Source organism: Thamnophis sirtalis, unplaced genomic scaffold (assembly GCF_051295495.1).
Source record: "Thamnophis sirtalis isolate CommonGarterSnake01/CBP01778 unplaced genomic scaffold, rThaSir2_p1.2 scaffold_14, whole genome shotgun sequence".
Lineage (NCBI taxonomy): Eukaryota > Metazoa > Chordata > Lepidosauria > Squamata > Natricidae > Thamnophis > Thamnophis sirtalis.
Window position 1 is genome coordinate 29,876,697 of NW_028261394.1, and position 25,997 is coordinate 29,902,693.

The 25,997-nt window shown below is 43.7% G+C and overlaps 1 protein-coding gene across 2 annotated transcripts in view; it reads left to right on the forward strand.

Moving 5' to 3' along the window:
* Positions 1 to 2,207: 2,207 nt before the first annotated feature.
* Positions 2,208 to 25,997, forward strand: part of ESRP2 (epithelial splicing regulatory protein 2) — a 62,679-nt gene continuing 38,889 nt past the window's right edge. The window contains exons 1-3 of one of the 2 annotated variants that reach the window (XM_087729344.1): positions 2,208 to 2,355; positions 2,682 to 2,844; positions 3,961 to 4,089. In XM_087729344.1, coding sequence (XP_087585470.1) covers positions 2,704 to 2,844; positions 3,961 to 4,089 — 270 coding nt within the window. In that variant the 5' untranslated portion in view covers positions 2,208 to 2,355; positions 2,682 to 2,703. The remainder of the gene's footprint in view (positions 2,356 to 2,681; positions 2,845 to 3,960; positions 4,090 to 25,997) is intronic. The other variant, XM_087729345.1, reaches the window with a different exon arrangement.

Genomic DNA, 25,997 nt, shown 5'->3' on the forward strand with positions numbered 1-25,997 from the left:
TCTTTATTGAGAAGTGGAGCAAATATAATGAAGCACCCTATTATGATTAATTTATTTTTTGGTAGTTTCTATTTTCTAAGGTATACGTGTCCTATCCATACATCCTTGTGAAGGAAAGCAACTTTTCAGATTTTAAGTAATAGTAATAAATGAAGAGGAAGCCTGCCAGTTTGCCTGAAAATGTATCATTTATCTACTATTTTTGTTACATTGTAACAATCTAGAAAGATATTTAACTACAGCTAAATTAAGCAAGATTCCCTTTAGAACACCAAGATGGAGAATTAAAATAACACCTCACAAGAAGGATTCTGAAATTGGAAGTTCCTCCACCTTCAGAGTATTTAGCTATTGCCATTTCCCTGTTTATTTATGTGGAAGAGTTATAAGCAAAATGTATACACAATTCACCTATTTTTTTGAGTAGCTTGTTTGGTTCACTTAAAAAAAATAGTGTTAACTTTAAAACATGAAACCAAGAAGCTACAACAGTAGCAAAGCGTAAGATATTTATTATGTGTTTATTGATGTATTAGACTCCTATCTCACTTTTCATTCAGAATTTAAGCTAGGGTACAGTAGGGTAGTGCAATAGCAATAGCAATAACACTTAGACTTATATACTGCTTCACAGTGCTTTACAGCCCTCTCTAAGCAATTTATAGAGTCATCCTATTTGCCCTCAACAATCTGGGTCCTCATTTTACCGACCTCGGAAAGACGATAGGCTGAGTCAACCTTGAGCCTGGTGAGATTTGAACTGCCAAATTGCAGGCAGCAGGCAGGCAGCAGAAGTAGCCTGCAGTACTGCACTCTAACCACTGCACCACCAAAGCTCATGTAACAACTATGTTGTTAAGTAAGACACTTGTACCTATTTGCAAGTCTCCAATGCAGTTAAGGGGTGCTGTTTTACAATGTTTCATCCGGGTGCTTTCTTTAAATACCTATTAATTCCAAGGGATATTTCTAGAATCTGATCTCAATATTCATTTCTAGAGGTACGAGAATTTGGCTGGATCTCCAGCATTCATTTAAAAAAAAAGGAATTGAAATTTAAATAGCCAATGTGTTTTCATTTTCATGAAGGGATGCGGTGGCTCAGTGGCTAAGATGCTCAGCTTGTCGATCAGAAAGGTCGGCAGTTTGGCAGTTTGAATCCCTAGAGGCACGTAATGGAGTGAGCTCCTGTTACTTGTCCCAACCTACCAGTTCGAAAGCATATAAAAATGCAGGTAGAAAAATAGGGACCACATTTGGTGGGAAGATAACAGTGTTCTATGCACCTTTGATGTTTAGTCATCTGGGCCACATTACCACAGAGACATCTTCAGACAGCACTGGTTCTTCAGCTTTGAAATGGAAATGAGCACCACCCCTAGAGTCGGGAACGACTAGCACATATGTGCGAGGGGAACCTTTACCTTTACCTATGTTTTCATAGAAACTGGTGAGCTGCCTGGATTTGTCCAGTTGGTCATTATTTAGAAACCTATTTTCCAAACTTGGCAACTTTAAGAGGTGTGGACTCCACACCTGGTTTTCCTTCAAACTAAAATGTTTTGCTTCTCAATAAACCCAGAGAACTAGCCTTATAATCTGAGATTGTGGTTTTTAAAATCACATCAGCAGGGTCATTTCATTTTGCGTGACTTTTACACTGGACAGGATCTGATTCTAACTCCCAGAGTTTTAAGACAGATTCTTCCCCTTCAACGATTTTGGCCACAATTCCTTGTGATCCAAAGAACTGCATTTCAGGTGACTTCAATGGGCAGGTGACCAGATGGGGAAGCCAAACGCAAAATATTTGGAGCCAGAAATCTTTGGAAGCAGCTGTCCTGGGAGGCTCCTTGTGTATTTTGGACCTAATTGTGGCTAGGAGATCTGCATTCCGCTTGCTGATAAAGGACTCCTGAAATAGAGGAGAGAGAGAGAGAGAGAGAAAGGGTGGGAGGGGAAAAAAAACCAGAACAGGTTAAGGCACTTCCTGAAATTAAAGTTAAAATTGAGAAAGGGAGTTTCCCTCCTGATCTCTCTGCCTCCCTCCCTCCCAACCAACCAAACATACACAAACCCAATCAGGTAGACTCAACTGGGCGTGGATTTGGCTGCAGGTCCCACCTCCACCTTTCCTGCAGGCCCAATGGCTTTGCCTGTTGGGAAATTGACTCAGGTCATGTGCTTCCACCGAGGGGCAGGTAACTTAGGAAAAAGAGAGCGAGGAAAAAAAAGATTTTTTTTTTTAAACCTAGGCTGGGATCCTGCCATGATGTCAGAGGGAGACAAACGGACTGCCTGTTAAATTTTATCCCCCAGTTAGAGCTGGGGAGAAAGAGCTCACCTAAAATACAGGTACAACAGCAAACAGATATTTTCCCCCTTTTATTAAATGTTATTTGAATCTTAGCTACCTTTCCCCTGTTCCCTTTCCCCATAGTTCTGGCTTTTCTGAGAGTGACTTTTTTATATCTTCCCTTTGATCACTTGGGGAATGGGGGTGCCCTTTATTTGTAAGTTTTTGTGTTTGGCTTGTTTTATACTTTTTCTCTTTCTCTCTCTCTCTTTCTCTCTCTCCTTTTCTTTTATTTATTTTTTGTTCTTTTTTTCTCTCTCTCTCTCCCTTCTCTCTTCCTCCTCCTTTTTTTCCTCCTCTCCTTTACCTCTGCTTTTGATTGTAGCTCTTCCCCCCCTTCTGTGGTCATGACGGCTTCTTCTCCGCACAGTGACTGTTTGGTGGTCTTGTTTGGGGCATCCGCTGGTGGAAATGGGGCTAAGCTGGGGTCGGATGAGAGGGAACTAATTCTGTTGGTGTGGCAAGTTGTGGATCTTCCCAGCAAGAAGGTATGACTTCCCAAACTCTTCCGTACACCCGTTGGGCAATTTGCAAAAGGAGAGGCGAAACCACTTTAACAGAGGAAAAACCTCTTCTCTCTCATTCAACCACCTGAGGGGGATTTCTATATCTGAGCAAACATATCCAGGGCTGGAATGAGCTTTGCTCTCCTCCCCCAAACTTGGCTTGGGGGGTGGGGGTGGGGGGCTGGCGGGTTGGGAGAAAGCAGGGAGACACTATTAAGTCTGGACAAGGCTCAGTTCAAAATTAAACCTGGGTTCAAAATTTCCCTTGAAATTGACTAGGAGAGTCAATTCCAGACTTTACAAAAAGAACGAAGTCTTCGCCCAGCTCCATATTCTGGGGTCCATAGAAGCATTTTCGTGTTTGAGGGACTCTTAAGGGCCCTTGCTTCTTGTAAAACAAACAAACAAACAAACAAACGGCCTTTTAACCATGTTTGGGATATTGGATATGTACCTTTTTGTGTTTCTGTGTTTGAAATCAGGCCTGCATGTTTGCTTGGGAAACCTGTCGCTTGATACGGGAATTAAACCAGAGTGAGTGGGAGGGAAACCTGTTTTATGCAACCCAGAAGAAGTCAGTCCAATGAAATCCCTATGTTGACTTTCTTCCTCCCCCCCCCCCCCCCGTCCCACTCCAAAGTGAATTTCAAATGAATAATTTGAAAAGAAAACAAGAGGGGAGGTTCAAGGGCTGTGTGTCCCCCCCCACCCGAGATCTCTAAATCGAATTCATAATGATGGGATCGACCTGATTTTATTCCTCCACTCCTCATTGGAATGATGCAAGAATTGCAGCTGAGTCTCTTCAAAAATAATATCTTATATTTTTATGGGAAGGCTGTGAATCTCCTTGAAAAGGCAAAAAGCCCAGAGGGGAAACCGAGATGGGAAGTTTGCAAAATTAGCAACTGCATCTCCAGCCATCCCTTTCCCATTTTCAACGGGAGCCAGCTGTGGTTCCAACCACCTTTTAATACACTTTATTTTATTTTTTTTACAAGTCGCTCCCTCCATCCAGTTCCTGGCGTTTTACTTTTCTTTTTTTTCCCCTTCCCCCCTTCCCCCTCCCCCTCTGCCTTCTTTGTTAAACATTTTCAGGTAGGGACGCTGCACAAATGCCTAGTGAAGGCAGACAATTTGGAGCTGAGCGAGCCCTGCCGAGAACTGACAGGGTTAACCCCCGAGAGTTTGGCCAAAGCGGAGCCTCTGGATCGCGTCCTCCAACAGGTGAGGGTTCGCTTGTGAATGCAGGGAGCAGGTTTCCAACTGATGCAATCGAGCAAACAGGAAGGCCTTCTGCTTTGAAAATTGGTCAAGCGACCCAGTGCTTCGCCCCTTGTCGAGTAAAGCGTGTTTGTTCTGCAACCGAGGCTGGCTGGGCACCATCTCTGCCACGTGTGCGGCCACCTTGGATGGTGGCCTGCAGTGGCTGAGTTCACCCAGCACCTGAAGCTGTTTGCTTTTGCTCCTTTTGAACCCTTTCTTGGCCTTTGCAGCCGATCTGAGTCGCAGTTAAGCCAGGGTTTGTGAAGGGAAGCCACTGAAGTTTACTCGGCATCAGTAAACATGGTTAAAATAAATGCAACATTTGTTGATTTAGTGGTGTGAAATGATCATGGTTGATAGTGCTTTGTTGGCCAGAGATGAGTGCTGGAACTTGGTAGAGTAAGAAAGTGCAGATGTGAGGATAGTCAGTAGATTAAACATCTCACTCTCATTATAAATGACTGGTTTACCCACCCTGTGCCCAATCTTTCATCATCCTAGGGAGGTGTCTCTTTGTTGTCTGTCTGATATGTACCAGCTCTCTTTGTGTTACCTGTCAACCATTCGGTTTGTGTTACCTGTCAGCCACACCTTTATGAGTTGTCCAGAGAACATTTTTTTTTTAATCTGGCTTGCCATTATGTATGAATGTAATCCAAGGTATGAGCTATGTTAAAAACTTGGATGTCCTAAGTCATTGCCGAGAATAATTATGACTGAAACTTTCGGTTAGCAAATTCATGTTGGCCCATTTAGATGTAGATTAATATCTATATTTGTTGCTTAACGTTGAACACCGGGACAAATCTGCATGTGCGAATTCAAAAGTTTTTAGATATGTTATGTGTTGCTGTTCGGTTTGGAAACTCTCGAGAATTTTAATAAACTTCTGAAACATGGGACAGAACTTTAGCGTCCTTTACAGCAGAGGTCCAACCCCCTGGGACCAGTACCGGTCCGTGGCCTGTTAGGAACCGGGCTGCATGGGCAACGGGTGAGTGGGCAAAGCTTCACCTGCACATGTGCAGGATCTAGCTCCGTGATGATGAATCTATGGCATACATGCCAGAAGTGACACACGGAGCCATCTCTCTGGGCACATCAGCCATCGCCCACTGCTCTTTCGGGTTCCGGTGCGCAACAGCCAGCTGGTCTTCGTGCATATGGGAGCATTGGAAACCAGCTTCCTGGCACGCATGTGTGTGCTGGGAAACTGAGCTTCTGGTTTCCAGCACACCAGCTGGTCTTCGTGTGTGCATGCGCACTGGAAACCAGAAGCTCAGCTCCCAGGCATGTGCATGCACGTCAGGGAGCTGCTCTTCCGGTTTCCGGTACACCCCCCCCCCCGCCAGTGTGTGCTCCCATTTCGGCACTCAGTGCCGAAAAGGTTTGCCAACACAGACCTAGGTTGTACAAAAAAACACAACCCCTTCCTTCCCTCCCATCCCGTCCCCAGTCCATAGAAGACAATTTTCCTTCCCAAACCAGTCCCTGGTGCCAGGAAAGTTGGTGACTGCTGTTCTACAGCAAAGTCAGAGAAAACTTTCTGGACCAAGAGCCCAAACCACAGCAAGATATCCCAAAGAATATGGGAAATGCTTAATGCTTAAGTTCAACACATTTTAATAGTGTTGATTTGACTTAATCTCTTTCCTTTTTAAAAAAAAAAATGTACCAGCCTTTCAAGGTAGGTCAAATTAGGGAAGAGAGGCCTTGTGGATTCCCAGAATTTTACTCTATTGATGGGGCAGAATTTCAGAAGCCAAGAAGGGTTCTCACTGTCTCCAAAATGAATCAAGGCCAAGGCTATTCCAAAATTCTTGTTCACGCCTCCCATTTTCCCAGGACTGAGAGTAGCTGTTTTACACCCTTTCCCTAGTCCTCAAGGACAGATCATCCCTGCATTCCTCTACAAGTAATCTACATCCTCCAATCACATTGAACATGAGAAAGCAGATCAAAAGCCTTTGGAGATGGCATCTGTTCCTGAGGATAATCACCCCAACTTTGGGGAAATTTTGGTACCCATGATGTCTTGGATATGCTTCTTTGGGTGGGAAGGTGAGAAGATTCCTGTTTCTGAACAACAATGTAAGGACAGCTTTCAGGAATATCGACAGAAGAGAATATTTGTACCTCAGGGTTGAACCGTGGAGTCCTTGAGGTTCTCTGAATTTGGTGGTTTTCTTGCAGACATTTCGTTACCCAACATCGTCAGGGCTAGAAGGGAGCGGGATTTGCTCTCTGCTAGAGAATATGATGAAAGGTTTGCAAAAGAGCCAAAAACAGGCCAGCTCAGAGAGCACCAAGGACTCCCCGCTTTTCAAGGAATGTTGTTATTCTTGGCAAGTCCCAAAGGTGCTTTTTTTTTTCAAGAGGCAACTGGGCTTTCTTGAGTCCAGCTGCCTCTTGGGAAAATAAGCACCTTTGGGACAACCAGGACCTGGATGGCTGAGAATCTCCATAGACATTGTTCTTGGCCAGGGTCCCACACAAGACCAATGCATGACTTTGGATGGAGAAATGACAGGTATCATGCCAACATCTTTGGGTGGGAGGGTGAGGAGATTCCTGTTTCTGAACCACAATGGGGAAAGAAGGGAACGTCACATCCCATTGGATTCCAAATTGGAGGCTGTCTCCTCTTGTTCTCTATCTCAGACTCAGGTCGTCCTCGATTTAAGGACCACAACAGAGCCCAAAATGTCTGTCAATAAGCAAGACAGTTGTTCAATGAATGTTGTCCCATTTGACAACCTTTCTTGCCACATTGAGTGAATCCCCACTGTTCTTAAGTTAGTCACACAGTTGTTAAGTTCCCCATTGACTTTGCTTGTCAGAAGGTCGCAAAAGGGGAATCATGTGACAGTTCAACCGTCCTAAGTACATGCCAGTTGCCAAGCAGTGATCACATGGCCATAGGGAAGTTGCAATGCTGGTAAGAGTGAAAAAGAGTCATAGGTTTTCAGTGCCATTGTAACTAAATGGTTTTAGGTTAAGAACTTTATGTTTCTGGTTGATTCCTTGTTGATCTATAGATGATTCCTGGCATTGAAAACAAATTCTAGGACTTAACTCTGGCTTCGTAAAGCTTCCATGAGGCTTGGAGAAGTAATTCTGGAGCTGAGCATAGTTTTCAAAATTCTCAACCAAATTCTTCACCTAGTTCTTTTTCACCGTTTATCTGAATCCTGCCAAGGAACTTGCCTAATAATTATCCAGTAATTTCTAAAATTAAATTATTAGAAGGACACGGTGGCTCAGTGGCTAAGATGCTGAGCTTGTCAATCAGAAAGGTCGGCAGTTTGGTGGCTCGAATCCCTAACACCGCATAACCGAGTAAGCTCCTGTTACTTGTCCCAGCTTCTGCCAACCTATTGAAAGAATGTAAAAAATGCAAGTAGAAAAATAGGAACCACCTTTGGTGGGAAGGTAACAGTGTTCCATGCACCTTCAGTATTGAGTCATGCCGGCCACATGACCATGGAGACGTCTTTGGACAGCGCTGGCTCTTCGGCTTTGAAGCAGAGATGAGCACCGCTCCCTAGAGTCAGGAATGACTAGCACATATGTGCAAGCGGAACCTTTATCTTTAATTTCTCAAAGAGAAAACTCTCCTTGCAGTAGCCATCTTACCCAGGAGGAAGAAATTCCTTCCTTGGTGTTTCACATAATTGAAGAGAAGATTGTTTCAAAACAAAAACAAAAACAAACAAACAAAAAAACATAAGCCCCTCTGGCTACTTTGGGATTAAATAGATGCAAAGTTCCTGCCCTCTGTCTTGGAGAGTTTCTCTGAAATCCTCTTTTCTACTTTGAAAAAAAAAATCAAAAGCAAATTCTCTTTCAGAAAACTAAATGAAGACTGATAGGAAAAATGCAAGATATTTCTTTAAATAACTATGTACATTTTTCTTTATAATACATCCCATTTCCAGTTTTGCAGTGGCAGTGTACTAGCTGTATCTAGTCCTTTTTGAGTAGATATAGTTTTATACACCCTGATTATAACCAATATTCTCTTAATCATACATTTATACTCTCTTTTAAATACATAATGTTGTATGTCATAGTTATCGACATTATTTTCATAATTGTACCATAACATTCTGAAAAAAGCAAGATGATTGTTAAGATGCCAAAATGGGTATATTTTTTATGATTGGGATCCTATTCTATTGTTTTCCTGGAAATATGACATGTTGGTTGATATGTCTTGCGTTCAGAGCTTGTCTATAGAATTTGTTGGGTGTTCCTTCGCTTTTAAGGTCTTAAAGAAAAGATTAGACAGCCATTTGTCTGAAATGGTATAGGGTCTTCTGATTGAACAGGTTGGTGGACTAGCAGTCCTCCAAGGTCCCTTCCAATTCTGTTATTCTGTATATATTCTGTATGAAATGTTTTCTTCCCATTTGTGTCTCCAAACAGTTCTTGGTAACAAGGCCACCAAGGCCATCCAGCTATGATACTCCAGCTGTTACGCTAATTTAGTAACTTTACTCTTTGTCTTAACCTTCACAGGGGCTAGAACTTACTATATTACAATACAACAAAAGCAAACTAAATTGAGGACTGTGGAGTGCCATTCAGAAGTGCCAGATGATATTTTTCATAATCCCCCAATAAGCATAGTGGAGGTGCTAATCTGGCCCTTAAAACAGGGTTTTAAGTTGGCTAGGTGGTTATATGGTAATTAATTGAATATGAGGGGTCCTTGGTGCTCTCTGAGCTTGGTTGTCTTCTTGTAGACGTTTTATGACCCAAATTAGGTGACATCATCACTGCTATCAGGACTAGCCCTGATGACGTTACCTAGTTGGGTCATGAAATGTCTGCAAGAAAACAACCAAGCTCAGAGAGAACCATGGACCCAGTGGTGAGTTGCAGGCGGTACGTCCCAGTAAGGGCATACCGGTGCCTGCCAGAAGCACCAGGTACCATTCTGGTACAGTGCTCCAGAGGGCCCACCTGCCTGCCCGAGCTCCTTACCTGTATTTGAGCTCTTCGGCACTTCCGTGCATGCACATGGAGCGCTCGGTGCCTGCGCGATGCTCCGCCGAGCAGCTGGAGCATCACGGAGGTGTGACAGAGGTGTTGTGGCAGTAAGGACGCATGTGCAAGCTGTGTGCATGTGGGAGACACTGGGCCCCATTGCACCATACTGGTTGCACCAGGATCCTGAACCCACCACTGCATGGACTTCTCATTTCAACCCTGAGCTACAAGTAGCCTCCTTTATTGTTAATTGAATATTCTTTTGTATGCTTTTCCACCATCTTGTTTTTGGTCATCTATTTAATTTAAATTGGTTGCTTTCAATGGTTTTTATGGATTGTGTTTATTATACATGTCCATGAGATGGATGGCTGTACAAATCCAATTCAGTCAATCTTACCCATGTAGGAGATCCCAGGCACAAGAAGGCTGACCTAGATTTTTAGGAAGTTGGATTGCACGCTTGGTAGAATAGCACGTGATTGGTCTGTTTTGGCTTTGAACAACACATGAGCATGTCCAGTACTTTTCTTTCTGGTGTCCTTGCAGGATAAGATTGCTCTTTTTCTATGTGTTACTATAGACACGAGGAATAGCTCGGCTATTTACACGTGAATGTAAATATTTCCTCATCCTTTTTCTTCCTATGTATCTCTCTGAGCTTGGGGTTGGAAACCGGAGGGGAAAAAATTGAAAGTAGATAAATGCAATTTCAAAGCTTTGTTGAATGTGGGTTGGGTGGGTTTTTTTTTTTTTTTGTATCTCCTTTGAATCTCCTCTGAGTGTGTTTGCTGAGGAGGTAAAACGGGTTACTAGATTGCTGTTTCTTTGACAAGTATCTGCCTGGAAAATAGAGCTGAAAGTGGCGTGTTGTTTCAAGGCTGCTGGGTGTTTTTTTCCCCCTTCTCCATGCTGAGCTGATTCATCCTTAATTATAGGCGAACAGAAGCCTCTGGAAAAGCTGAAGTAGTGTTGAAGGGGGGGGGGGGAGCCATTAGATATGATATGTTTCTATTCTTTCACTCTCCAGTTGGATAAACTTCACGAGAAACCAGTTAAGACTGCAAAGTGAGTTTTGGTGGTTTGGAAATTATTCCAAAATGAGTATTCGGGCTGCAAGTTAGATCTTGCCCTGCGTTTTACAACCAAAGACAGCTGAAGCAGCTTAAATAGACTTTGCCGTTTCTTCTGTCTCCCATCCCTCCCTCCCAGTCACACTTCTTAAGCAACACACTGTAATTATCTTCGATACTTTTACAGTACCCGGTTTTCGCCAATTGCAACTTGGGTTTTGCAGATTTTGCCCGCTTTTGCTCGCTGTACCAAGTCACTGATTGTTGTAATCGTGAATAATGGGAAAAGCCACAGTTGGCTGGGTACACAAATTAAATTAAGCTACAGTTTTAAAAAAACAAGTGTACTGCACCGGAGAAACCCCAGTGAATAAGTTAATTAATGCATGATGAAAATCACAAACCGTAAATCATCCCCCCTCCCCATAGAAAGAGACTTTGAAAAGCTTGCCTTCTCTGGCCCCTTGTTTTGTAAGCTTGCAGTGACTGAGTTCACCCATCTAAGTTCTTAAACCTAGCTCGTTGAATAAGCCAGCGATTGACAAATCGTTCCATTAATGGGTCATGATTTTCAAACCAGATTGCTGGATTCACATGCTAAGCCAAAAACCAAAATAATCTGATCACTGGGGGAGCTTTGTCACAGGAAGCTTTCAAGAAGAGACTGGACTGCCATCTGTCTGAAATGGTGTAGGGTCTCCTGCTTTGGGGGGGGGTTGGACTAGATGACCTACAAGGTCCCTTCCAACTCTATTATTCTGTGTCTTTGGGTATAACTTGATATGTACGCCAAGATGATTCAAGGCCATCTGTTTTCTGCTAGAAACCAAATGGTTCTTGACCCTTTCCAAGAGATTTTTGCCAGGTCTGTAGGACAGAATCGGCTGGTTTAGCATACTTGGGCATGCTAAAGTAAGGACAGCTTTCAAGAATATCGACAGAAGAGAATATTTGTAGCTCAGGGTTGAACCGTGGAGTCCTTGAGGTTCTCTGAATTTGGTGGTTTTCTTGCAGACATATTCATGGCCCAACTAGATAACAACTTCAAGGCTAGAAGGGAGCGGGGTTTGCTCTCTGCTAGAGAATATAATGAAAGGTTTGCAAAAGAGCCAAAAATAGGCCAGTTCAGAGAGCACCAAGGATCCCCGCTTTTCAAGGAATGTTATTATTCTTGGCAAAGGTGCTTTTTTTTTTTCAAGAGGCAACTGGGCTTTCTTGAGTCCAGCTGCCTCTTGGGAAAATAAGCACCTTTGGGACAAGCAGGACCTGGATGGCTGAGAATCTCCATAGACATTGTTCTTGGCCAGGGTCCCGCAAAAGACCAAATACACAATGCATGACTTTGGATGGAGAAATGACAGGTATCATAACAATGTCTGTGTCAGGGTTTCAAAAAACACCCCCAATGAAAGAGGACTCCAAGGTTTGAAGTTCCTCAAAGTTCCATGTTATTAGAGATGTCATATTGGCACATCTGGGAAAACCCAAATCTGAAAGCTTCAAGGTTTTCTCCACCCAAGTGAAAGTTCAAGTCCCTGCCCAGCCCCCGCATGTCCGTCACATGGCCCAATCAGACCCTGTCCCAATTGGAGAGACCTCCCAGTCACACCACTCCAGGTGCAGGGCAAGATGTCCTTGACTCTCTAAGAAAGGAATGTTATTTTGACTATATATCTCTCTCATACCGCCAAGTAATCCCCCCTCCCATTTTCTCACAGCAGTAAATGTGGCAGGCCGGAAGGCATAAGGCAAAAGATGGCTTCCAGGCCTGACAGGCCACCCCCTCCATCAGAAGACCCTGTCCTATAAAGAGGTTAACACTGGGGATTAAAATCAAAATCCTAGTCACAAGAAAAAATGTCATATTGGCACATCTGGGAAAAGCTGAATCTGAAAGTTTCCAGGTTTTCCTCAGTCAAATGAAAGTCCAAATCCCTGCCCAACTCCCACATGGCCCATCACATGGCCCAATCAGGCACCATCCAAAACTGGAGATGCCTCCCAGTCACACCACTCCAGGTGTAGGGTAAGGTGTCCTTGACTCTCTGAGAAAGGAATATTATTTTAGGTTAGGTTAGGTTAGGTTTATTGGTTTTGTATGCCACCCACTCCTGAAGGACTCCAGGCGGCTCACAATAAACAGGGGAGGGAATAAATAAGACAATACAATCAATTTTAAAATCCACAACAGTCACAATTAAGACGGGGCTGGGTGCTTTAACAGCCCCCAGCCTGCCGAAACAGCCAGGACTTAGTAGCTTTACGGAAGGCCGGGAGGGTAGTAAGGGTCCGGATTTTGACTATATATCTCTCCCATACGCCAAGTAATCCCCACTCCCATTTTCCTACAGCAGGCCGGAAGGCCCCCAAGGCAAAAGATGGCTTCCAGGCCTGACAGGCTGCTCCTGCAGGCATGGGTTTAGAAAGGGGAAAGACTGTTCAGGTGAGCAAATCTTGGGCGGACTTAAGGAAAAGCAGTCAAATGAACCTCACCCTTTGCACATGGCTAGCAGATTGCTCTTTGTCCTGGTGAAGGAAGCCAGGGTTTGTGTGGAATTTGTTAACCTGAACAATGGGAGTGACATTGTATACTTTACACTGTAAACACGCGGCTCCTTCGGAAATACCGTAAACATTTTGATCTGCAAAAGTATCCATTGGAGTGCACCGTCGGAAGGCTTGCAAACATATTTCTTTGTTTTTATTAGATCGTACAGGTACTCCATTAAGGTCACAACTGCGACCAGGATTTCCAGCGCTAAGCTAAGCAGCTGTGAAATGAACTGTGCCCAAATTTGTGCCTTCTTTTGGGGGGGCATGGTTATTAAGTGAACCGCTACAGTTATTAATTCAGGGGGGGAGTCAAACTTGATTTCATTGAGGGCCACTTCAGGGTTGTGTTTGACCTGGGGGGGAGGCTGGCCACGGTTGGCATGGTCAGCTCGACATCACATGTCAGGGGCGCCTGTGGTGGCTCGAGCGCTTCGCCAGAGAAAACAGGCTCCCGAGCTCCGTTTCTAGCTGCAACCCTCTGCCAGCGAAAACGGAGTCCGGGTGCAGCCCTCATGAGCTCCGTTTTCAGCTGCAATTGCCTCCATTTTTGCTGGCAGAGGCACCACGGCTGGTCCTTCACTGTTTCCAGGTCAGCACCGTGGGCCATATCTAAGCACCCCACAGGACAGATCTGGTCCCCGGGGCCTTGAGTTTGACACCTCTGTATTAAACGACTCAATGATTGTTAGGTAAATTCCCCACCCCTTCCAAATGTACTTTGCTTATCAAAAGCCAGCTGGGAAAGTTGCAAATGGAAATTGCATAATTCCAGGGAGCTGCAACCATGATAAACACATGCCCGTTGCTATAAACGCATGTATTTTGATCCTGTGGCTAGGCCGTGCAGGGAAAGGTCATAAGCGATTTTGTTCAGTGGTGATGTAACCTCAAAAAATTGATAAGCGGCTGGTTGTAAGTAGAGAACTACCTGTATGGAGTTACTATTATTCAGTGATCACCAGAAAAGGTGCCACACAGACGAAGGTCACAATCAGAATAGGTCGCCTTACTATACGAGACAGATTTATGTGGAATATTGAGAAGTAGTAGTAAAGGCAGTTTGATTTATGCAAGGCAGTGCGAGGCTGATTGTCTTTCATTGTTTTTCTTCACTGAGGCCAGATAAATCATCTGTCTAGGAATGTATTGGTACTTTTTCAAGAAGGCAACTGGACTTCCTTGTTTTATTCCTTTGAAGACATTTCACTTCTCATCTAAGAAGCTTCTTTAGGTCTGACAGAATGGTGGGGAATGGAAGGATTTATATTCCTTGCAGACAGCTGGGCATTTGCCTCCTTCTAGAGGGCCGTTGAGGCCACTTGGAGGTTTTTCTGTGTCCTCAGAGTCACCTGAGTGGTGCAAATGGTTCCTGTAGTCTGCAGTTTTTCCTCTGGAAATCCATTATTATTCCCACACCATTCCAAGGGTTTTCATCCCAAATTGTATGGCTAAAAGTCTGGAGAGATTTTCAGCCATTCAGGTCCTGGTTGTCCCAAAGGGGCTTTTTTCAGGAGGCAGCTGGACTTCCTTGTTTTTTTCTTTGAAGACTTTTGCTTTTCATCCAAGACCTTTTTTCAGCTCTGACTGGACAGTGGGTAATGGAAAGATTTATATTCTTTCCAGACAGCTGGTCATTTGCATCCTTTTAGAGGGTCGTTGAAGCACTTGGAGATTTAAAATCCTTCCATAAATCCTTCCATTCCCCATCCTGTCAGAGCTGAAGAAGCTTCTTGGATGAGAAGTGAAACGTCTTCAAAAGAAAAAACAAGGAAGTCCAGTTGCCTCCTGAAAAAGCACCTTTGGGACAACCATAACCTGGATGACCAAGAATCTCTATGGAATCTATTTGGTAGAGTGATAGAAAATGGCTGGTCTCTATTTTGCATTGTTGGAAATGTTTTCTAGTGAATCCATGCACCTATGTTTATTTAGAGATCTTGCTGAATTTCCAAGCTGGCTGTGAAGATGCTTGTATATTTTATTTAAATGTTGTCAGCTAATTCTCCTTGGTTCTGTAATCCCCTCTAAGGATTTTCTTGTCTGTTGATGGATAATTGAAAACAGGGAAACCTGCTTCAAAATAGGAGTTGATGTGAGGACAGATGCATGTTAGAGGATGTCTCAGCATATAAAACACGGTTGCTTTATGCTCTCAAAATAAGGTGTGGATTTCTCTGTTTTACGGAGTATCCTGAATGAAAGAGGTTCAAACATACAGATGCTTCTTTGGGGAAGAGGATTTTTCTGGAAAAACAAAATTCTTTATCTAGTTTGCTTTCTGCTGTCTATATGGACACAGCCTTATATTGTTGGGTTTCTTTTGGCAAGAGTAAAAGCTTATGTATCTATTGCCAAGAGTTGTTTGCTTTTGTTTTGAACCTGTTTGGTCTAGGGGTGAAGGTGCTAACCTGGGAACCAGGAGACTGTGAGTTCTAGTCCACCAGTGGGATTCAAAAAGGCTAGCAATTGGTTCTCTGCCAGGTTGCTGGGTGGGCGTGCCCATGGTGGGCGTGACTCAAACACAATAACCTGAGTAAGAGAATGTTAGTTATAAAAGTGTATTAGAATTATAGAAGTTCTTGAATAGTATCTAATTTGAATTAGATAAATACAGAGGGCATTGGAAATGTTTACGGTTATGTATCATACTGGATTTTTATTGGTTGCATTTCCCCCCCCCCCCCATCTTTTACAGGACGTTCTATGTATTTGGCTTTTTTCTGTTTGTCGTTCTATCATCATTCTCTTTTGGGTTCATTCCTGTTTTGTTATTGGTTTTTAAATGAATAAGGTAAATAAATGAACAAGGTAAATCCCCAATTAAGGAGTCAAGGATTGAGGCTGGTCTTTGGCTGTGATGTGGAATCCCAGAACTGAGTGAGCTCTGTAGGCTTATCTTCTGCATGGCACCATCTCAACCTGCCTGGCCTCTTTCGTTCAAGACCTCTCTTTTCTGCCTCCTCCGAGGAAGTCAGGATGCTACAGAGGATGTAAGAAGATACTGAGGAAGTTGAATGCCTTTCTTGTTTCTCAAGTGGGTTTTTGTTTTTGTTCCTTCCTCAGCCTGGTGCCCTCCCCAGACAAAGGGTTACATCCAGGGGTGGGATTGAAAATTTTTAGCAGCCTGTTCTTTGCCTGGTTGCTGGGTGGGTGTGGCCTACCTGGTCTCCTGCACCATGGCGGGGGGGGGGATTTTCACCCTCCCCAGGCTCAGCTGGTTTTCCTTAAGCTTCCAGGAGGGCGAAAATGGCCTCCTCTGGAGGCCAGAAACAGGCTCATTTCCATACTTCCAAAACTTCCGAGAGAGCCATTTTTCATCCTCCCCAGGTTCCGGAGGTGTTCCAGAGGCCCTCCGGAGACTGGAAACGTGCCTGTTTCTGGACTTCTGGAACTTCAGGGAGGCCTGTTTTTCACCCTCCTGGAGCCTCTGCACTTACCTGGCATCCAAAATGGGCCATATTTAGACTCCTGGCAGGGGAGGAGTGGGGTGGGTGGGGCCAGCCAGTCCTTTCAACTACCGGTTTGGTGAACCAGATGTAAAATTAGCATCCGGTTTGCCCAAACTGGTCCGAACCAGCTGAATCCCATTCCTGGTTTCATCAGCCATAATGCCTAGTCGGTGGACAATCCTAGATAGTACAATTGTAGACAATCCTAGGCAATCCTAGGCGTTGATTATAATTACAAGATGTAGGTTTGAAAGGCTACCAAAGCAAGTGAGCTTTTGATTTGTCTGTGATAACATTGTACCTTTTAAGTAACAGAATAAGAGAATTAACAGTGTTGGAAGGTACCTTGGAGGTCTTCTAGTCCAACCCCCTGTTCAAGCAGGAGACCCTATACCATTTCCAGAGAAATGGCTGTCCAGTCTTTTTTTAAAAAGCATCCTGGCTTTCTCCCACTGAAGCTCTTGGCATCTGGAGATGTTGGAATTTTGCTCTCTGAAACCATTTCAGTTGGACTCGATATAAGTATTGCTCATTTCTGGTTTTTAAACTGCATGTTTAGAGGTGTGCCTGTACCTGTGGGACTGATGTGGAGTTTAGGAATGCAAAACAAAGTACCAAGTGTCAACCATTTTCCCTTGCATGTTATTCCACTAGGATGACAGCTGAACTCTCACAAGTGGTTGGGCGAACGTGCTCACACAGTCATGCTTTCCAGGCTGATGTTTTCATGTTGGATATGGGACAATAGCATTAGTGAAAGATGGTCCTCGGGAGCACAGGGAATAGTACAGGTAGTCCTCGACTTACATCAGTTCAATAAGTGACCATTCAAAGTTGCAACAGCCCTTAAAAATGTGACTTCTGACCATTTTTCACAGTTACAACCTTTGCAGCATCCCCATGATCATATGGTCAAAATCCAGATGCTTGGCAACTGGTTCGTATTTATGCCGTAGTTAGAATGCAGTATTGCAGGCTAACTCTGCTCACTGTCAGCAATTCTGAATGGTTCAAGGTTGACTCAGCCTTCCATCCTTCTGAGATTGGTAAAATGAGGACCCAGATTTTGAGGGTCAATAGGCTGACTCTGTAAACCACTTAGAGAGAGCTATAAAACACTGTGAAGTGGTATATACTGTAAGTGCTATTGCTAGCACACACAATATTTTGTGATTTTAGTGTGCATAGCTGTGGTGAGAGGTGGTGTTTATTATAGCAAGACATTCTGAGCACATCGTTCCCTCCTTTTTTTCCAGTTTCAACTCATCTAATAGTCACCATGGTACCTGCAGCAAAGCATAGCTCTAAAGGGGGAAATGGGGCAAGGAAACAAACCGCTTCATAGGGCTTTCAGCCCTCTCTAAGCAGTTTACAGAGTCAGCATATCGCCCCCACAGTCTGGGTCCTCATTTCACCCACCTCGGAAGGATGGAAGGCTGAGTCAACCTTGAGCCGGTGAGATTAGAACCTCTGAACTGCAGATAACAGTCAGCTGAAGTGGCCTGCAGTACTGCACCCTAACCACTGCGCCACCTCGGCTCTGGATGTGGAGATGTGGAGACTCTGGAAAGAGTGCAGAGAAGAGCAACCAAGACGATTAGGGGACTGGAGGCTAAAGCATATGAGGAACAGTTGCAGGAACTATGTATGTCTAGTTTAATGAAAAGAAGGAATAGGGGAGACATGATAGCAGTCTTCCAATATCTCAGAGGCTACCACAAAGAAGAGGGAGTCAAACTATTCTCCAAAGCACCTGAAGAAGAAGCAATGGGTGGAAACTAATCAAGGAGAGAAGCAACTTAGAACTGAGGAGAAATTTCCTGACAGTTAGAACAATCAATCAGTAGAACAGCTTGCCTCCAGAAGTTGTGAATGCCCCAACACTGGAAGTCTTTAAGAAGATGTTGAAAATTTGTCTGAAATGGTACAGGGTTTCTGCCTAGGCACGGGGTTGGACTAGAAGACCTCCAAAGTCCCTTCCAACTCTGCTATTGTATTATGACAGTAATTGAATTAGAACACCTGTAGAGGTGGGACCAAGGGACATGGTGGCCAGTGGTTAAGACACTGAGCTTGTCAATCAGAAAGATCAGCAGTTCTGCAGTTCGAATCCCTAGTGCCACGTAACAGAGTGAGCTCCTGTTACTTGTCCCAGCTTCTGCCAAACTAGCAGTTCGAAAGCATGTAGAAAAAATGCAAGTAGAAAAATAGGAACTATCTTTGGTGGGAAGGTAACAGCACTCCTAAATGCTTTGGCATTGAGTCATGCCGGCCACATGACTACAGAGACATCTTTGGACAGTGCTGGCTCTTTGGCTTTGAAACGGAGATGAGCACCACCCCCTAGAGTCAGGAACGGCTAGCACACATGTGTGTGGGAACATTTACCTTTACCTTTAGAGGTGGGACCAGGCTGGAGAAGGAAGAGATAAACATACTGCAGGTTCAAAATTAGGACCTTCTCTTAAACCAACACAAAATGACATGCTTTCTTTGCGTTTTCCAGAATGTTCCATCAGGTAATGATGGGTAGTGTTGAAGTGGAAAAATAGTCACACATACACAGTCCTATGAAAGAGGATTGTAGGCACCCAAGTTAGGTTTTAGTGATTTGGCTCAGGTGTCTGGTTGCAACTTGGATACTACCTGAGAACCTCAGGGAAGATGAAATCCCAACACTTGTCATCACTGATCCCCAGCTTACAAAACAACGAAATTATAGGTTTCTATCTTTAGGGGGAAAATGCATTTGGGAAAATTGAAGTGAAACAAAATGGAGCGATTTTTATCATATAAGCAAGGAGGTAATTTTAAGTAATTGATAGAATAAAAACAAATTAATGGAAGATAGACTAGCTTCATTCAGATGTTACAGAGCTGTTATGCCTAAGGAATAAAGTTTTAGGTTCGGCTATTAGAAATACCTGAATATTCTTTAAGAGTCACAGACAGTAAAAAATTGTGTGTGTTCTCTCTTATTCTCTCTCTTTCTCTTTCTCTTTCATTCTCTCTCTCTCATTGTCTCTCTCTCTTTCTCTCTCTCTCATTCTCTCTCTCTCTCGTTCTCTCTCTCTTGTTCTCTCTCCCTCCCTCCCTCTCACATACACACACACACACACCACACACACACACAAATACATATAAAAGTATTTGTCTTACAGGTTGTTTTGATATGTTTCCATGCTAAAGAAGGATACATAGCAAAACCTTCTAATTATGATTTCTCTTTACTTAACCTGCAGTATTTGTCATCTTTCCTTCAAAATTTGGTGTACACTAAATGTTTGCAGCATCACTAATTAAACAGCTGAGTTGGCTGACAGGCTGGTTCTTAATGAAAAAGGGGGTTTGTAGCAAGAAAGCATTTGAGTTCAATTTCATGGAGGTTTTTATAGGAGACATCAGCTTGTGAATGAACACCATAATCATCCCATTTATGAAACAGATGATTATGTTGCATTTGCCTCTTAGCATTTTCCAAGGCCCAAGCACTACCTGATGTTTTTTTATAAAAAAAAACCTCTTTAATCAATAATAAGTAAAGGGAAATGGTCATGCTTTGTTCTGACCGAGGCTTTCCAAGAGCATGAAGCAAACTCTTTGTCCCGACAAAAACCCGTTTTATTAATTTGCTGTGAATTCTGCTCAATCACATCCATCAAAGTCTTTCCAGGGAGGATTTACAGTCACAGACCTTATCTGGCTTGGAGAGCTGACAGGTTGTTATCTGCAAAACCTGGCAAGGAGTCTTGGAGAGTCACAAACCAATTAAGCGAACTAGTAGTCTCCTGCAAACTCCACTCCTCTTTTATTTCCTCTGGGAGAAGCCATTCCTTGTCTGGCCTTACTCCCAAGTCAACCTCTGTTCTTTAGCTGTTCCCTTCATCTGGCAGCTCTGTGCATGTGCACACTGGGAACAGGCCCCAGCTGTTTGTCTGCCTCACTGGTATCTGACTCAGGCAGCTGATAACTGGCATACGGCTCTGGCCCCCTCTCTGCCTCCAATGCAGAGCCCTCATCAGAGCCTTCCCCAGACTCCAGGACTCCTGGCCCATGTTCCTCCCCAACCTCCTCACTGTCTGAGTCTGCACAGAGCCACTATCAACCCTAATGTTCATTTCATGCATTCAACAAAGCTTTGCATATATTCTCATTTCCCAAAGCCAAAATGAAAGACTGCTGACCTGGTCAGAAATCAGACAAGTTAGTAGAAAATATCCTTGCAAGAAAGAAGGAGGAGGAGGAGGGATAAACCTGCTAGTTGGCCTCCTTGTAAATTCTTGGCAAGTATTCCTATTCAGCACATCAGCCATTTTGTGAACATGCTCTGAGAATTCCAGATGTGTTTGCTGTTCTCGAAAGAATGTGGCTCTGTGATTGAAGAAATGTGCAATTTGGCTCTCAGTTGATAGGAAGAGGGTCACCTCCCCGCCTGCCCTAACAACTAACCACTAACCATCAGAGCTGAGGGCTTTCCTATTACCAGCTCAGTCTGCAGGAAATGGGCAGGCAGTTGGGGAGTAGAGATGCAAAGTTTTAAAACAGAATAGTGTATGGTTTCCTTCTGAGATTCCAACAAGCTGATTAACAGGTTGCAATTTTGTTTCAGGGCAAACCTGTTCTACAACCTGTTTCTTCTTCCTCCTGTACCGAAGGGTGTGTTTTCCCTTCTGCCTAGTTTTCATGGTCTCACAAATCTCTTTGCAAAACCATTTTGATGGTGTTTTGGGAAGAGGGACAAAAAAGGGATACTTGCCACGACTCTTTGAAAAGTCAAGGCAAATGCAAGAGCGATTGTTTTCTGGTATTTTTTGCTTTTTGTCTCGGCTCAGATTTAAAAAAAAATTAAGGAAAAAAAATTAGGCAGGAATGCTGACTGCTAGATTCCTTCTCTTTAGATTTGAAACCTGATTTGGTTTGGGCAAAATGCCATGTCTCCAGTTCTTTTGTAGGAAGTAGGTTACTTGGATCAGGCAGATGGAACCCTAAAGTTGATTATTAGATATTGGAAACTTTCCTTTCCCTTTTCTCTTTTTCCTTTCCTTTCCCTCAGCCTTTCCTTTCCTTTCCCTCAGCCTTTTCTTTAGCCTTTCCTTTCCCTCAGCCTTTCCTTGCCTTTCCTTTCCCTCAGCCTTTCCTTTCCCTCAGCCTTTCCTTTAGCCTTTCCTTTCCCTCAGCCTTTCCTTTCCTTGCCTTTCCCTCGGCCTTTCCTTTCCTTTCCCTCAGCCTTTCCTTGCCTTGCCTTTCCCTCAGCCTTGCCTTGCCTTGCCTTTCCCTCAGCCTTTCCTTTCCCTCAGCCTTTCCCTCAGCCTTTCCTTTCCCCCAGCCTTTCCCTCAGCCTTTCCTTTCCCTCAGCCTTTCCTTTAGCCTTTCCTTTCCCTCAGCCTTTCCTTTCCCTCAGCCTTTCCTTTAGCCTTTCCTTTCCCTCAGCCTTTCCTTGCCTTTCCTTTCCCTCAGCCTTTTCTTTAGCCTTTCCTTTCCCTCAGCCTTTCCTTTAGCCTTTCCTTTCCCTCAGCCTTTCCTTTAGCCTTTCCTTTCCCTCAGCCTTTCCCTCAGCCTTTCCTTTCCCTCAGCCTTTCCTTTAGCCTTTCCTTTCCCTCAGCCTTTCCTTGCCTTTCCTTTCCCTCAGCCTTTCCTTTAGCCTTTCCTTTCCCTCAGCCTTTCCCTCAGCCTTTCCTTTCCCTCAGCCTTTCCTTTAGCCTTTCCTTTCCCTCAGCCTTTCCCTCAGCCTTTCCTTTCCCTCAGCCTTTCCTTTCCCTCAGCCTTTCCTTGCCTTTCCTTTCCCTCAGCCTTTCCTTTCCCTCAACCTTTCCTTCTCTTTCCCTTCCCCCTTCCCTCCCTGAGCTGGAAGGAACAATTGTAGTCTAATCTCTTCAGCCCGCCCTCACCTACACACACAATTGTATAATTAGGTTTGTGTAACAGGCAGTGTCAGAGTCGAGACAGCAAACATAAGTAATAGACAAAAGAGACTGTCAATGAGTGTTACCTTAAACAAAATTCAATCAATGATCCAGGTATCAACAACATGCCAAGACTCAACCCACTAGTGATAGTTATAGGATACTAATAAGCAATCAAATCATATTAGGAAACAATAAAAACAATATAAGTTGTAAAGATACAAGCAACATGGATATAGCCATAAGTGGGAAGAGCTAGGAACTAGTAACGATGAGAAGAAGAATAGTAATACAGTCTTAATAGATAATTTGACAGTGTTGTGGGAATTGGTTGTTTAAATGGAGAGAAAGTGCTTTTAAATCTGGATCAATATTATACATATTATTATTATGTAAATGTATGATCTCATTTACTGTAGCCCCCATAATCCCCTACCTAGAATCCTTATTCTTCCTGGAGTGATTTCTTCAAGGACAGCTCTTCTGTCCATGGTAGGAAGTCCCTTGAATTATTAGGAATAAAGGTAAAAGTTCCCCTCACATATATGTGCTACTCGTTCCCAACTCTAGGGGGCGGTGCTCATCTCTGTTTCAAAGCCGAAGAGCCAGCATTGTCCCAAGGTGTCTCTGTGGTCATGTGGCCAGCATGACTAAACTCCGAAGGTGCACGGGATGCTGTTACCTTCCCAGCAAATGTGGTTCCTATTTTTCTACTTGCATTTTTACATGCTTTCGAACTGCTAGGTTGGCAGAAGCTCAGACAAGTAACGTGAGCTCACTCCATTATGCGGCGGTAGGGATTCCAACTGCCAAACTGCCGACCTTCTAAACGACAAGCTCAGCATCTTAGCCACTGAGCCACCACATCCCATTTATTAGGAATAGAAGAGACCAACTAACTGAACCTGATCAACCACATCAACCTACTGGTGGTCTTGGGCTGCATTGACCATGTTGTTCAATGGCTATTTTTTATTGAGATCCAGGCATAGCCAAACCACACAGGAAAGAACAGTATTGCAGAGTCCTTGCTGCTCTTTGAACTTGGTGGTTTGCTTGCAGGAGATTCATGACCCAATTAGGTAACATCATCAGTGGTGATATGTGTAGGGTTTGATCCCTAGTTATATACAGCAGCTTGCCCTGCTAGTGTTGGTGAGGGTATGGTTTTCTCCTCAGTAATTTCTTGATTAGGGTACAGGTAGTCCTCAATGTATGAGGAGGTGTTATAGAATAGAATGGAAAACCATTTGACTGGGATGGTATAAGGTCTCCTGCCTTGAGTAGGAGGTTGGATTAGAAAACCTCCAAAGTCCCTTCCTGCCCTATGATTCTATGGTTCTGTCTCTAGGGTTCTATGTTCTAGGATTATGTGTTGTAGGGTTCTAGGATTCTCTGTTCTAGAGTTCTATGTTCTATTGTTCTAGGGTTGTAGAGTTCTAGGGTTCTACATTTCTATGATACTATGATTCTATGATACTACAGTTCTATGACACTGTGATACTATGGTTCTATGATACTATAGTTCTGTGGCTCTATGGTTCTATATTCTAGGGTTCAGTGGTTCTAGTATTCTATATTCTAGGGTTCTATGTTCTAGGGTTCTAGGGTCCTAGAGTTCTGGGGTTCTAAAGTTCTATGATACTATGATTCTATGCTTCTGCGACACTGTGATACTACGGGTCTATGATTCTATGATACTACGGTTCTATGATACTGATACTATGATTCTGTGATATTATGGTTCTATGGCTCTATAGTTCTATGATACTACGATCTTGATCCATATTTCTTTGACTGGCTTAAAGAGTACTAGGAATATATGTGCCTAAAGGCAGGGATCCTAATGCTTTTGTGAAGAAGGAGTGTCTATACATGGTCTACTACTTCCCTCCTTACTGGCTCAGCTTTGCACTACAAACAGTGGGAGAGTGTTGGGTAAATACGGCAGGAGGACGGTGCTTTGCAATCAATACGATAGAGCCTGTGCTAAAGATCGCGTTGCTGCAAGACCTTGTCCTTGAGGGGAGGGGGAGGAGGGACAGGCCACGGGCAAACAGGGAAGTGTACAACAAAGGCTTTGTGCCTGTGAGTGCATGTGTTTCTGTGTAACGTCCTGCAAAGCCCTTTCAAACCGGTTATTATGGGGCCATGATGTTTTGCAAAGCTGTCTCTTGGGTTCGCGCAGAGAGTCGGGGAAGATCTCCCTTTCCACAAAGGAAATGATAAATAGATTTAGAAGATTTTTTTTTCTCCTGTCTCCAACTCCACAGAAGATAAAAACAGACAGAGGGACCAGACTGGGGAAAAAATGAAAGGATCCTTCACCCAGTGCTCTCATAACAACCAATGGCCCAAATATAACCAAGTGTCTACATTTTCAGAAAGGTCTTTCAATATTTGATATTAGATGTTTGACACTCGTTCGAAAAGTTGACAGGGGAATGGGATAATTATGCAGCCAGTGAATCCTGCCCCTTTGTTAATTCTGAAAAAAGAAATAGAACTCTTAAGGGAGCTTTGCTAAGTGTGCCTAGAAGATTTCTGCCTGGTGGAGATTTATGGTGAAATACAAGAAAACAACCTTTCTGTCTGGCCATTTTATAGTTTCACACCGGATTGCACCAAAGGTGTTTTTTTTTCAAGAGACAACTGGACTTTCTTGTTTTTCTTTGGAGATATTTCACTTTTCATACAAGAAGCTTCTTCAGCTCTGACTGGGTGGTGGGGAATAGAAGAATAAAAATCCTGTCAGAGCTAAAGTACCCTGTTTCCCTGAAAATAAGGCCTTCCCAGATAATATGCCCAATCAGGCTTTTGAGCGCATCTGCTAAAATAAACCCTCCCCTGAAAATATGCCCTCCCCAAAAATATTGCAACACATGAGGTGACCATGCTTGCCGCTTCCTGCACCTCAAAAATAATAAGATCGCCCCAGAAATAAGCCCTGTCTTATTTTCAGGGAAACATGGTAAGCTTCTTGGATGAGAAGCAAAAAGTCTTCAAAGAAAAAAACAGAAAGTCCAGTTGCCTCGGGGAAAAAAAGCATCTTTGGGACAACCATGACTTGGATGACCAAGAATCTCCAGAGACATATTGGACTGCAATTCCCATGTTTCTAAAGCAACATGTGGGGAATAATGGAACTTGTGATTCAACCCATGGAAGTTGCTAGTCAAGGAAGGCTATAAAAAGATTTTCTATAAATACAGAATATGATTTACATCAGGAGGACCAGTCTGTTGAGGAGGATAGCCATGGCAAACACTACCCAAATTTGGTATAAAGATAAAGGTTCCCCTTGCACATATGTGCTAGTCATTCCCGACTCTAGGTGGCGGTGCTCATCTCTGTTTCAAAGCCAAAGAGCCAGCACTGTCCAAAGACGTCTCCATGGTCAAGTGGCCGGCATAAATAAATGCCGAAGGCGCTTGGAACACTGTTACCTTCCCACAAAAAGTGGTTCCTATTTTCCTACTTGCATTTTTACATGCTTTTGAACTGCTAGGTTGGCAGAAGCTGAGACAAGTGACGGGAGTTCACTCTGTTAGTGGCGCTAGGGATTCGAACTGCCAAACTGCCCATCTTTCTGATCGACAAGCTCAGCATCTAAGCCACTGAGCCACCATGTCCCATAACAATAATAGACAATGGATTTAAAAGAAAAACCTAAAATCAACTGGCAGAAGGTGCTCCTGCAAATGGCCTGGTCCCGTAACATTCAAGGATTTTAAAGGTGATACCCAGCATCTCGGATTGCCCCTGGGGGGGGGGGGGGTCAACAGAGGTGTAATGTGGATAAAATCTGGAGCACCCCAAACTGCTTCTGTGTATCTGTGATGAGTGGGCAGCTCACGCCCACCTCGCCAGGAGCTCCCAAGCTGGCAGGCAACGCT